Consider the following 14,741-nt stretch of genomic DNA (forward strand, 5'->3'; position numbering starts at 1 on the left):
GAAGTACAGTTTCTCTGATCTTCATTATTCATCAGCGGTTTAAGGATGAGCTATGACAAATGAAACACATGCCACCCTTTTTAAATGTCTCGACTGTAATGACTTGAAGCGACACTGATTCATCTTGTAAATTACTAAATCCATGCATGATCTAGCAGCACAGTTACTCTTAATGTGAAAATCTGGTGAATCTCAAAGGAAAAATCAACCCTGAATTCAGAAATGAGGTTGATTCAAACTGTGAGTCAGCCTCATTAGTTATAAGATGTCCAAAGCATGAATAACATTGTTGTAAAATTCACGTCACTAATTAGATAGATTATGACCTGGGTGAGTAAAACCAGATTTAATAAGTATGTGAGTGAGTTTAAAATTGGGCACATCGCTTTGTTGTAGCGTCTTCACTCATTTCGTAGAGTTTGAAATGTTATTTCAATTCAGCTGCAATGTTTATTTAAGCAATATTTTTAATTAACTGTGAGGTCATGTGTTGGCCAATTTCTGGTGACATGATGAATATAATGCATGAGTTATGATACTAACAGTTGATTAGATTGTGATATAATGTATGAGGAAGCTCCACATATATTACCAAATCTTGTCTGTTTAATTAATAGTGGTTGACATATTGCTGTAGCACTTTGAGTTTTCAAAAGGTTGTGCACTACAAATCAAGTTATTTATTCACTCATTAATATTAATCCAAAGATCACAATATGTGATTTTGATCAACTTCTCTCTTGCTTGTCTTGAATTGAAACAATTGCCTCCTTTAATTCAAATGCTGTTTTTAGTGCCGAATACAGAGCAACTGAAGCAACTCTGAATATATATATTTTTTTAATTTGACTTCTGGAGAACTGCAAGGAATTAAAAAAAACCATGGCAGTCTATGATTGACATGCATACAGAAAGTGCATCACAATTAACATTAACTCTTGCTCGTAATTTCGAGAAAAATCTAGAATTCATTGACAGTTTTCATGTTAAAACTGTGGTGGTGCTTTTTGGTTTAAGTGCTTTTAATAAATCTCTTGAGTTGACATTAAGTATCAAACATCAAAAAGAGATGAGAAAAAAGTTAACTTTGCCAATTTCTGTTTTACAATCTCCCAACAGTCAATTACACGTGACTGACTCAAACTGTAGTTTTAATTTTACTCCTACCACTCTGTGGGCTTCCATTTTTTTGCAAAATTGACTTACAAAAACACATAATTAATTCATGCTGGAGGCTTCATACATAAGTGATGTGGCTGGTTTCTTCTTACCTCCATTAAATGTGAGAGAAACAAACTATTTTTTAGCTGGTTGATTTTTCTTTGTGTTTCCCGATGAGTGTTTCTTTTCTGCATGTGGAGTAAAGAAACGCTTCTCTTGGTGACTGTAAATGTTAACTCTTTGCTCAGGCGACAGGCAGAGTGTGCCAAAACTGCCAGGATTCAGATGGCTTTACCACCAGGAGGGAAAGCAGCTCCAGCGGGTGCTCCCAGTGCTAACCTCTATGAAGAGCTGGGCGACAGCAGCATGTGAGTCACCCTTGTCGCTTTAGTGTCTGTCTGCCCTCCCACACAACCCCACCAATTGCCAGGAACAGCAGGTACTCTATACAGCTCGGCAAGTTTCTTCCTTTGAGTTTTAGATCCTCACTTGCAGAAAAATTGTTTGGACTTGATCGCGATTGTGCTTCTGGCTTGCTGTTTTTTTCATATAGATATATAGATAGATAGATAGATATATTTTTATATATATAGCATATATATATATATATAAAAACAAAAGTTTCAGTTGCTATCCACACTTCTAAAGTGACCACTGGCAGGTCAGGATTTGACCTCAGAAATCTCCCTGCTGCTTCAAACTTATTAGTAGCTGCATCAGTGGATCTCTCTGCCGTTCATCTTTCTAACTATAACCCTTGTCTGACATCTGCCAACTGCACTGTATATTTCAGCCCATCTGGCGACTTGCTTTTAGCTTATGTATGTGTTTCTAATCTAACTGCTTATGCATTTTAGCAAGACCCCCATTTTAAGGTAAGCCTGGGTTTAATTTTATGAAAGTACAGTTAAAGAGAAACACATAATGAAGTATGTGCTTAATAACTGTCAGAATTAACCTGAAATACTCAGTAACTCCAGCAGCGCACTAAATGCTTCATGACTTTGACCACACACTGAATTTCTTCCTTTGGCCATCAGCACAGTCAAGCTTCACCTTAAGTACTGCCGTGAAAGCGTAATGAAATGTTAATGCTAACGGATAAATGAGGCTAAATTGAAACTGCTGCCCTGCTGGTTTGGCAGTTTTGATTTACAGCGCGTCAAAGCAATACTGCTGCCCATAGCACAACTACCGACTCAGAACAGAAACCAGAAGTTTCATGACAGGCTGCACCGAGCTTTTGCCCAAACATATGGAAGCTTTTGGTTTGTGGGGTCACAAAATCCCTCATGAGTAATGGTTTGAAGCCATCTATAGTCTATTTAGCATTGTTTTTCAACATGCAAAAGGAAAGAAAGCTGCTGTACTTACACTATAAAACAGTGTATAAAATGAGGCATAATTTAATTTGCAGAAAGCTGTATTGTATGCATTCTGCAAATTAGTCTGTGCAGTACTCATACTCACAATATGAGAACTTGCTACACTCTGCACCTGCACCACATGCAAGTGTATATATTATGTGTGAACATTATTATTAACACGTCTGACTTTTTATCTTCTCTATCATTTCTATTCCCTTGTCTCTCTGGATTCAGACTGCAGTAAGTAATCCTTACATGAAGTCTGAATATGAACAATATGACAGGAACAATAATATAAAGTGTAAATATAGCACAAAATGAACCCCCTTGGCTCTCCTCTTCCTTGTTGTGCTTGCTAAGCATAGTCAAAGAATGTAGATAGAAGAATGTAGATTTTTGCATTTATTAAAAAAAAAAAAAGAAGAAAGAAATGCAGTGTGCCCTGTGTATAGAAATACCCTCCCTTGCTTGATAAACTTAGTGAAGGTATACCAGTTTAAGGGGTTTGGAAAGTTTTGCTAGACTTTCAAACCTTGTGTGACTCATCTATGCCGATGTTGAAGGGGAGCTCCCCTTCTTTAGAAGTAGTGTACTTCAGAAAATATCAATAGAGCTGCCTCCTCTCTTCCCTCCCATTAGATGAGCATCTCCTTTTGTGTCCTCTTGCCATTATTTTTACATCTCTTCACATCTCTGTGTTGTGACCGACCATACCAATGTTGATACTGTGTCTTACCTTCAATAGAAAATCCAGCATATTTATAAGTATACAAAAGTTATTTATTCCTACTATTTTTTAGCATGGCCCAGAAAGTACTCAGTATTCGAGTTACATTGCAGTCTGTTGGAGTAAAATATGCAAACATAAGTAGTGAACCAATATATAATTTTACATGCATCAGTCACAACCCAGTGGGTAAAGATTATATAGCTCTGTTGCTTGCTTCCCCCTTTGCTTTATTCATTTCTAAACCAACAAACTTTCACATGTTTCAAGCTTTTTTTTTTCTTCCCCCATCCCCGTCTTTCACTGGGACAGGGCTAAAAGGTCTGTCATTAAGGAAGCCGACCACCAGAGGATTCATGGCACCTTTGCCAGTCGCACCATTACAGCCCGCAGCAATGGAGCACTGCATGTCAGCTTACCCCGGTCGGAGAGTAACGTGACCTTCTTCTCTGACTTCAACCCGCTCACCACGCACAATCCAGTCTACGAAGACAACAGTCCTCGCCACAGTCCTGATATCTTTGCCCGGGGGATGACTCAGTTTGAGAAGCCGTTCTCCTTCTCTCCTCTCCACTCCACCGGGTCAGGATGCGCCTGGTCGATGCCTGCTCGCCTTCACGACGGCCTGCTGAAGAGGCAAAGCCTCATGGACCCAGTCGATTGGGAGCTGCAGATACTCGAAACGGCCATGAGAGGCAGGCAAAGGCTGGACAGTGCCGACACGCTTGACCTGGAGAGGCAGCACGGAGACCAAGTTGTCAGTTCGCGAGCAGGCCAAGCAGTTTGAGCAACAGGCCCTCCAGAACAAACCTCAAGCAAAATAGAGGCTCTTTAGGATCTCTCTCTTCCATCCTTCTCAGGGACCGAGACAGTGTTGACACCCTGGAGCTGACCTCAGAAGCCCTTCTTTCTCTCCTGGATTACTCGTACAGCCCCACATCTGTGGGCAGAGACGTGCCCCCCAGCGAAATATTCACTCAGGGAGATGACTCATGGCCCCCGGCAAGCCAGAGACCGACTCCACCTGTTCTCCGGAAGTTTAGCTCCAGCATCTCAAGCTACATGACTCTTCAGCCCTGTCAGATCACTGTGGAGATTATACCAGACCCACCAACAATCCACGCCAAGCCCGCCACAGCAGCGGCCACAGCCGCCACCCCCGCCCACATCTCCTCCCCCCCAGCCCTCCTCCTTCTCCTCCCTTGCCCTCCTACTTTCATGAGCAATCCACTCTTCTGTCCTCTCCTCCTCACTCCCCCTCCTCCTCCGCCTCCTCCCCCTCCTCCTCCCCCCTCCTCCCCCTCCTCCTGTCAATACAATGGTTGTTCCTCCGCCCCCACCACCCCCTACCTCCCCCCGCTCTCACCTGCTTCCAATCTAACGCGTCCCGTTGTCCAGTTCGTCCCAACCTCTTTGCCACCCCGTGTCCTCGCTCCCGTCCCATCTCTGAACGGAAGCACCCCCGCTCCTCCTGTCCAGTCCCAAAGCTGAAGTCGGGACAAAGAAGGAGCTTAAAAGGGAATCCTGAAAAAACATCAGAACTTAGACCGAGATAGAAAGGTCTGTTGCCAATCTGTACAGCCAAGTAGACAAAAACTGCAAGGTGCCCAAGTTTAACAAGAAGCCACAAGTGACTGAGGAATCGGAGGATGCTAACAAAACAGCAAAACTCTGATCCCAGCGATGAGCAGAGCATGCCAAAGATAATCAATTCCAGCTCTGCGGTCCAAATCAATTCATCAACAAGTATGAACTGTGCTGAAAATGGAACGAGTCAACCAAACATGGCAGCAGACGTTCTGCAGACGAGCCAATTGAACTCGGACAGCCCGCTGACGGCTGAGCCCAGTGAACATGTTTCCTCTCAGTCCACAGTATTCTGACTTTTTCTTTCACTCCACGTCCTCATTATTTCCATTTCCACATCTCCTTGCTGTTTTCTGTTGTTTCAATTTTTTTTTTTTTTTTTTTGCACAGCTAGAATTTTATATATGCTTTAGTGTTGAATATGCAAGTTTATAAGAGAATAAATAATGCTTTTTGTACTAAATACTATGTGGGAATCAAATTGTAGAAACCTCCAGCCAAAGAACTGTACACAAGTCTGCCACACTGTCTGCACAATATGTTTGAATGCTTGCATTAGAACAAAAAAGTGTTTACGTATGTAGGACTTTGTCTCTGTCATATGTTACATTTTTAATCGTCTGGTGTACAGTGCAGATTTTTGATTGTGTTCAAGTATGACCAGAGTTCACAGATTAATCAATTCATCCCTGTTAAACCTATGGGCTTTTTTTTCAGTCAACAATTCTAACATGAATATATCACATCCAAGATTAATTAAATTATACAAAATACCTGGAAATTTTAAATCCCTCATGCCTCGAGTCAATTTCCTAAACCTTGCGCTGGCTGCATTGCGCTGGCTGCATATGAAAACTTTGGATGCCGTTGCTCCATGCAGAATCTAAATTAGGTGAAAGGAAAAGAAAAACATAAATTGAGATTTTTTTTTTTGCCAATGAAGGAAATTACCATAACTGTTTTATTCCCAATTTCCCAAAGGTATGCAAGTGTTTGAAACAAGCTTCCGAGGATGATCACATACTTGTTGATGAAACATATTCAGAAGAGTTATTGCAGTGACTTTCACTCCCCTAAAACATTGCATTTTTTTTTTAGGTGTGTTTCACGGATATATAAAATGCAAACAGGTGTTTGATACAGTAAAATGCAATGCACCTCCTGAGCAGGAAACAGCAGAGGGTACACACAGCAACAATGTAGAATAACACAACCTAAAGCAAAAATTTCAAAAATTAATATATAAAGGATAATATACTAAAAGAAATCTACATGAACTCCTTTTATAAAAACAAGCTGCCAGACATGTCCATGTAAAAGCTTCGCCTTATGCTGGTTGGAGCGTCAGCAATTAAAAGCAGGCCTCAGCTGGACTCCCTGCAGGCGGCTGTTGAATGAGGAGAACCGACCTCTTGGGTACCTGTCTATTCACATGTCGACAGAGATCCTCTCAGCATGATAAAGTAGTCGCTGTGATATTCGTCTGCACACTGGAAAAGGCTAATTAGTGAACCAATCAATCGTTAACCAGGGCCGCTGCCTGTGGGACTGTCAACCACTGTTAGCCTCTCCTTCTCTTTTCCATCCCTCTGACCTTCTTCCAGTGCTTATTTCTCTCTCTCTCTCTCTCTCTCTCTCTCTCTCTCTCTCTCTCTCTCTCTCTCTCTCTCTCTCTCTCTCTCTCTCTCATCTCTCTCTCTCTCTCTCTCTCTCTCTCTCTCTCTCTCCTCTCTCTCTCTCTCTCTCTCTCTCATCTCTCTCTCTCTCTCTCTCTCTCTCTCTCTCTCTCTCTCTCTCTGTAGTTAGTTCTAATATCTTCCAATCCTTGGCCTCCTCTGGTTAATCTTTCTTTGTGGTCCTCATGAGATTCCATCACCTTCTTTAGACTCATTGCCATGCGGCCCCTGTCGCACCTCTCTTCTCCACTTCAGTGTTCAGGTTTTTTTCACTTTCTCTCCTGGCTGGCTTCTCTCCACCATATCCTTCACATGTTTGTTTCACCCTTCATGCCCTAAGGCAAATGGTCTTAGCATACCTCACTTCCAGAGCAATACAATGTTTGATTCATCACATGTTCCCCTGATGGGCAGATCGAAGACCTGCTAATTCTGTATTCCATGTTCACAACGTGGGGTAATCTTTTTTGTTAAGAAGGGAGGCGCTCACATGCTGTTTCTTTCAAACGGAGAAGTAGAAAGCCTTAATGGATGATATTCCTTGTATTCCATTTTGACTTTAGGTTAAAATAAACGAACAATTGAATACAATCGCATGAAGAAAACAATATTAGTAAGTGTTGTGATAAACTTCAGAAAAAACATCCAACCAAGTTTTAAAGGTTAAAAACTAAGTGGAGGGATTAAAATGATGCCCTAAGCAGAAAACTCAGGTAATCAGTAATCAATATTGACTCTCATTTGGTGATGTGTGGCTTTATTACCGAAAGTTAGATAATAAACTTTTTGGCACATTTGTATGAAATATAAATTATTTAGCTTGAAAAGGAATCCAAGCCTTGTTTCCAAGAATGACAAAAGAAATAATCCAATAAAGGATGTAAAACCCTGTCAGCAACCCTTTGATTGTTTTTATGTGTCTGTGAAGCTACGCTAAAAAGTCCCATAGGAAGTCGAGTGCTACCAGTGTTTCTCTCAGCATGTTCATCATCACCTGGTTTTTGCCATAACGAGCAAACTTTGATTTGTTGGTTTGTTTACGGCAGCAGAGTAATTTCTTTTGGCATTTTTATATATAGCCTTGTGTAATATAACGTGAGTAAGTTACTCAGCGTGAACCTCCCTGCTGTTACACACTGAGCACTGCAGTAGTCCCTTACAGCTTTATCGTCCACATTTCTTCATCGCACCTCCACTGCCAAGTCCTCTCCTCTACAAACTTCCTATGGTGACTGTCCACTCTGCCATTTTTCTTGATGTTGCATGAAGCAGCAGTAGCTGGCAGCCAAGCCAACAGGTCATCCATCAGATCCCTCTCCCATCATCCTCTCTGCCCGGGAGGTGTGGCGTATGGCTTTGCCCCGTCCCCTGGTCCTTGCCCATAATAACAGATTACAGCTCTCCAGAGGAATCTCACATCATTGCTTGGCTATATATCCGAGTGTGTGAAAGTTGTCATTATTTATGGGCCCAGGCAGGTTACAGTTGTACGCTTGTGAACCTGGAGGTTTTAGCCGGGCTGCTCCATTACCCACCGTTTCTCATTGACTTGCACTGAAGGTGCTGTAGAAGCACTGTTGTCCTCGGGAACAGCTCGGAGTTGTTGTTTTTCTTAATGTGTTTGATGAATTAAATTTTCAAGTTACTCACTTCAATTCAGCCCCTCCTGACAAAGCACTGCTCTCTGTGGAGACAACCAAAGATGATTGTGTTGCCTGTCTTTGAGTCAGACCTTAATCACAATTTCTTTTTGATATCAGCTGGTAGATACACTCGATATGCCTCTATAAACATGGACTTTTTTCATTTCCCAATCTTTCCAGCCTCTTCAACGTTTGCATTTCTTGTATCTTTTTTTTCATCCTGTTTGGATGAGATAACCGGGGGGAAAAACAGCCTACGCCAGCGTGATAACATTGTACCCTTAGGCACCCTTTTTAAAACTGAACAATATCTGCAACTCTGTAATTTAACACGTGAAAATGCACAGTAAGTAAAGCTGCAATTTCCTCACTGGTCAGCAGAATGTAGACACACTAGTCCAGTAGACTTTACATTTCATATATCTGAAAGCACATGAATTATTACTGTCAATCCATATTCATTGTTTTTCTTGTTTCTTTCTTTCTGCGACACACAGGAGGCGAGGCAGACCGGTAAGCATCCCTGCTCTTGTGCGTCTATCTTATTGTTTTGCCAAGACATTTTGTCACCAAAAGCGCTTTGAGGCAGCTTACATACCATTACTGTTATCTATGATTCACTTGATGGAAAACACTGAATGAGATTAAGATGAGATCCTGGTGATAGAACTTCTAACACTGACATCACAGTTTAGGTTTGATTTGGAAGTGTGTCGCCAATGTCCCGGTCCAGTATCAGATAAGCCTTTTTGGAAGAGTTTTTCTCATCTGTTGAGGAAAAATTGAATCATGGACCAAATGAAGTGAATCTGTTTAACAATATTTGACATTAAAAGCCTTTCCTCACTTTGAAATGCACTGTGAACACGCAGTTGTACGTAGGATGTGTTATTTTTACCTTTGAATGGTGCGCTTGGCACGCTATCCTCTTCTTTCTTGCTTTATTTTCCCTCATTTTCAGTGTTTCTGTCTTTTCCACAATTTACATTGATATATAACCACAGTGCAATTTGTGAAGATACCACTGAAGTTTAACTACCACAGTCGTGAATTCATATAACCAATTTCGAGTTTTATAGTAAAAACCTTTGACTTGAATGGTTCAAATATTGCATTTTATTTCCAAAATAAATCCCAACAACCAGTACAAAAGTATATCCTTTAATGTTAAATTCTCCAGGAAGTCTGACATTGACTAAAATGTGTTGTTTAGTGTAAAACAAACTTGATTCAGCATGAAATCTTAGATTTGATACTGTAAGTTTCACCTTCGATGTTTGGGAGTTGCCATCCCTGCTTTACTTACATCGATATGTGCATTAACAGTATTTGATGTTTAATGTAGTCTGCTGGTGAAGTAGCTTTAATCACTGAGAGGGCCATAGATTTTATCCCCTGCTGCTATAAAAAGAATTTTACATAAGGTGGCTTAGGGTAGATCCCTTCTGACAGATCGCACCATGGTTATAACATAAACCAAATATTGAATGTTGGAGATGACAGCATTTTCTGGCATTAAATGAGACATAAAACAGCCACACTTCTGTATGTCTGTGTCTCGCTTGACCACCTCTTCCTTCTATTGCCTTATCCCTCTTTTGTACTAATCTTTGGCAGCAACAGCAACTGCTGAGGCCATCTCTTCTGAGACCTGAGGTAGAAACCCTGCTTTTCTTAATTCACAGGGATTGTAGTCATTCCTCCTGTACACACTCCCTTGTGCTGCTGTTGCTGCTCTTCTGCCGTCCACCTCCGAGTTGTGCTGAGCAATTTCTCTGTTTCCCTCTTTGAAATGCAGGAACTCTCCATGGAGTCAGGTATCGACCCGGGCCAGGACTACTACACACAGGACTACTATAATTATGACCAAGGGTGAGCATGCAGCCCGCTAACCGCCTCATCTCTCATCACTCTTAGTCTAATCCATGAAATTGATCTCTTATCGGTCTCATTTGAAGTTTTAAAAAAATTACATCATTAGGACTTATTTATTATGACCTTGCCCTCCAGCACTGAGAGTTTAGGTCCTTGGGGGATGAGTAGAATTCCAGAGAAGTTCAGAATAAAACGATGAGCATAACTTATCATCCCCCTCGAGCCTGACGCACGATCCAAGCATTACCCCCGCTACTCCCGTCTGTTACGAGATCAATTATGCCGCCGAGAGTCAGGCACCTGCAAGTCTGAAAGCCTTTCCCTTAGCTTAATGGAGAGAGGGTGTTTGGACTTGTGTGTTACATCGCCCATATGGTCTAAAGAGGAAAAACATGCAACTCAAAGCCATAACAGCTGCTGCAAAATTGTTATTCATTAAATGCTCCTGTTCCGTTGCAGGTGACTTGCACCGCTCTGGGGAATTATGCTGCAAGTTTATCATTATGAGCAGAAGCTTTTGCACCTTACAGGCTTATATCAGTGAAAGGAATTCCAACAAAATGGCATTAAACTATCCTCAGTCACATTATATGTTGTAATTGCCTCTTAACTACTCAAGTCTACCCTACAAGTCACCTTTACTCACTCTGATTACTGTATCTGAATCACTCTGGTCTTCATGTGTGGCAAGCTAATATTTTAATGATATGTCACAAACTTTCAGAGCAAAAAGCTGCTTGTGTCAGTGAGTGTACTATTGATACGACTCGATGCTTTTGATCTTTGTCTGTTTGTGACGAGGGGCAAACTTTACCAGTGGTTAAGCTTTTAATCCAGCAGTCACCAGACCGTGTGATCCATATAGCAGCTCCCATATGTTCAGAAAGTGAGAGAGACAAAAACTACATCTGGTCTTTTCAACCTTGGGCATATTTCAACTTTAGTATCATACAAATAAAAAAGATAATACCTTATGAATATACATCTTAAACTTCTCTACTATGTAAGTCAGGCTATTTCCATTGCATTAAGCCACGTAACATTAATCGAATTTTAATGTATATAGAAATATATAAGTATAAACTGTTATGCTTTGTGCATTTATAATACCTAAATATTATTTAACACTTTTTCTCTTTTTTATTTGACATTTAATAAGATGTGCAGCTGTGCATTTATTCTTTATGGTTTTTGGATGTTGAACATGGTTGAATACAGTCATTTAAAATGTGTGTGAAGCGGATAATTATGTTATTAATTATAACAGCAAAAGCTACATTAGTAGGTTGTTGGCAACTACAGAAATAATCTACACCATTATGTAACTAACAATTATTGTTCATCACCTTTTTCCCCTGAATATAGACAAAAGTGTACCTCTTCATCAAATTATGTTGAGGAAATTTTTTGTTCTATACCTCCTATATCCTGGCCTCCAGAAAAAAAAAAAACTTTCAGAACATTAGCCCGTTTACTTTTAAGCTATATTACAATCGAAACAGCTCAGTTAAAAACTAATGAAACTATCTTAATCCAGAACCCATAACTCCATAAACATGATTGAGGTATTTCTAACAAGGCAGATTTCTTTTTTATCAGTTAGTTTGTGTTCTTGAAATTTAGTAGGCTCTCTTGATGAAGGTTGTCAAATTAATTTCACTCCATTTATTTTTGGAAAACAATTTTGCTCTCCACATGACTTTTTTCCACTCCATTAAATTCATCCTAAATTGAAAATCAAATTGTACATGACAATGAATGTGACCAGCTTGAGTCAATAGAGGGATATCCAGAAGGAGTAATTAAATACAGTTAGATAAACAAGATTAAATACACCCAAAACAGGCTCTTCATGTCCTTGAAAATGTCACATTGTAATGTGCACCCTCAAGTGAACATTGTGGATGGATTCTTTAAAACAGTGCAGCAGTCTAAGGGTTAAATAACCTTTCAGTCTACCAACTGAATCAGGAGTGTATCGACTGTGCTGTCAGTCTTGTCCTCCATGCAGATTATTAATGTCCCGCCGTGTCCACCCTGAATGTTGAGCATCACTATGTTAAATCATAGAAAGCATTTTTGGGGGGGGCTTTTTGTAGTGCAGATTCTATGTGGAAATTTCTTTTAAGGAAAAATCTCTCCCAAGATCATCTGTCCTGAGAGGTGAATGTAATAGACAAAAATTCTAATTATTGTTTAATTTCACCTGTCTTCTGTGAATCTTTCTCTCAGGTATGACTTTCCTCAGTATGGCAGTCGGCGGCGGCTGATTACTCCCATGTATGATGAATATGGAGAGGTGATCATGGAAGATGACGGGTATTACTACAGTCCACATGGACCTGAGGTATTATCGTACCTTGATGTCAAACTGTTGCTTTGAATAAATTGTGTCCGGTGCATTCTTGAAATGGCAATGTCAAACCAATGTGTATCTGTCTTCAAAAACATTTGCTAAATGAACTGTGACTGTCTTAGGGCCGTGGCAGAGGCAGAGGCCGTGGTGGCATGCGAGGTAGAGGTCCACCGAAGAGGGTTGGGTTTAGAGACCTCCCACCAGAGGATGAAATTGAACAAGCTGAGCCAGCAGAGGACGGCGAGCCTTCGAAGGCTGCCAAGAGGCTGAAGTCTGTCATGAAACTCAGCAAACTTCTGGCGGCCAGCAAGGGAGAAATGCCATCTGATGCCGGTCCTGGCCAATCTGCATGGAAGAAAGCCAAGATGTTCAAGATGTTTGGCGCCGGGAAAAAGGACAAAGATTATGCTAAGCTGATGTCAGCCCGCCGCATTGACAGCCAGGAGAGTCTGACTGATGGACCAGCACTTACCGGTCCAATAGACAGCAAGTCTGTTGCACGAAGCCGGCTTGGAAAGGTCTTTAGAAAGATCAACTTGAGCAACAAGTTGCAGATACGGAGAAAGTCCCAAAGTAGTGTGAGTCGTAGCTCGGCCACTGGCAGCGAACGAGATGAGGAGGCCTCACAGGCAGCCAGTGAGGATGAGAAGAAATCTAAAGTTTCTATTAGCGTAACAGAAAGTGAACCAGAAGCAGGTCCAAGCGGGAGCAGTAAGGAGAAAGACTCTGATGAAGAGTCCTCAGAGAAAAGCAGTGTTGAGCGTCTTAAAGTTGATTTAGACCGGGACGATACAAATGAAAGCACTGTTGACTCGGAGGAAGAGCCGGAGGTGGAACCAGGGGATTCTGATGAAGAAAGCAAGTCCAAATCTGAAGAAGAAACAGAGAAGGAGTCCGGCACTGAACAAGAATCTGACTCGGAGAAAGAGTCGGATTCGGAAAAGTCATCAGCAACAGAAAAGGAGAGCGGGTCAGAGGAAGAGTCCAAATCTGAGAAGGAAACGGAATCAGGCTCAGCTACAGAGAAGGAAACTAGCACAGAAAAGGGCTCAGGAACAGAGAGAGACTCTGATGAAGAGTCTGAGGAGGACGAGGCTTCAGGCAGCACAAGAGAAAGTGGGTCTTCTGCTCGCTCTTCTATGAGATCGTCTGCTACTGAAACCAGCAAAGGGAGCAGTGCAGCAAGTGGCAGTGGTAGTGGTAGTGGTAGTGGCAGTGGCAGTGGCGGTGGTAGGGGTAGTGGTAGTGGTAGTGGCAGTGGCAGTGGCACTGGCACTGGCAGTGGCACTGGCAGTGGCAGTGGCAGTGGGACCAGAGGAAGTGAAAGTGCCAGTGAGAATGGTAGTGGGACCGCTAGCAGTGCTGCATCTGTATCTGGCTCAAGTGTGAGGTCATCTCAGAGAACCAGGTCATCAGCAGTAATCTCAGAGAAGTCCAGTGAAGAACTCAGTGAGGCTGAATCGGGGACTGGGACCGCCAGTGAGACCGAAGCTGAGTCAGGGTCAGGAACTGAAGACTCTTCATCGCTCAAGTCGAGTCAGAGGAAAAAGTCTAGCACAGACGTCACTGGGGAGTCCTCAGTAGGCAGTCAGATGACAGACCAGAGTTCATTGGGGAGCGAGGAAAGTTCCGCTGGTTCCCGTACCACCAGGGGCAGCCGCGGTTCCCAAAAGTCACGCTTGAGCCACAGATCTGAGGCCACAATCACTGAGGAAAGTGAAGAAGAGGAGGAAGAATCTGAGACAGCTGACGAGAGCAAAGAGTCCTCTAGCGAACTCAGTGATGATTCATCATCAAGAAGGTCCAGCATGGCATCAGGAGAACCCGGACCATCCGCCCCCTACACCGGTCCCCCTTACAGTTCTGAAGTAAGAAGCATTGGAAACACCTCTGAAGAGACGTACGGAGGACTGTCCCCCATCACCGAGGTGGACGAGGACGCCATCTCCTCTGACAAGTCATCTGACAGCGGTTCTGGATCAAAAAGCTCAGCAGAAACCGAAGCAACATCGGATGCTGAATCAGAGTCTGAAGGAAACTCGACCTCCTTCTAGAGATATATTGTCCACCATGAAGTAAGAGTGAATGAAATCCACTGTCCTTGCATGGGAGTGAAGAAATATTGCCTCTAAAGTTTTTCAAGCTTGCATTTCTCCCATCATTTTCCTTCAGAAAGAAAACCTTGACTCTCTTTTTAACATCTTTGACTTATTCTACTGTTTGGGTTGGTGTTTTCAGTGTCCAGCATTTCACAGTTATCACTGTGTAATGTTGCATTCTGTGTGATCTGGATTTTTTTTTTTTTGTGAAAACTCTTGCTTGGTAATCCGGTAAACGGTAGTAGTATTT

At 41.9% G+C, this 14,741-nt stretch overlaps 1 protein-coding gene across 1 annotated transcript in view; it reads left to right on the plus strand.

Annotated features, from left to right (window-relative positions):
• The window catches only part of LOC308138869 (protocadherin-15-like), a gene marked incomplete at both ends in the record, with an annotated part of 142,041 nt that extends 127,595 nt beyond the window's left edge, over positions 1-14,446 (plus strand). The window contains 8 exon segments of the mRNA XM_080508153.1: positions 1,411-1,530; positions 1,533-1,553; positions 9,779-9,817; positions 9,960-10,033; positions 12,269-12,383; positions 12,515-13,568; positions 13,675-13,688; positions 13,691-14,446. Of these exon segments, the coding sequence (XP_080364279.1) occupies positions 1,411-1,530; positions 1,533-1,553; positions 9,779-9,817; positions 9,960-10,033; positions 12,269-12,383; positions 12,515-13,568; positions 13,675-13,688; positions 13,691-14,446 (2,193 nt within the window).
• Between the last annotated feature and the right edge of the window lie 295 nt (positions 14,447-14,741).

Source organism: Blennius ocellaris, assembly GCF_963422515.1.
Source record: "Blennius ocellaris genome assembly, chromosome: 13".
In the NCBI taxonomy this organism is placed as follows: Eukaryota; Metazoa; Chordata; class Actinopteri; order Blenniiformes; family Blenniidae; genus Blennius; species Blennius ocellaris.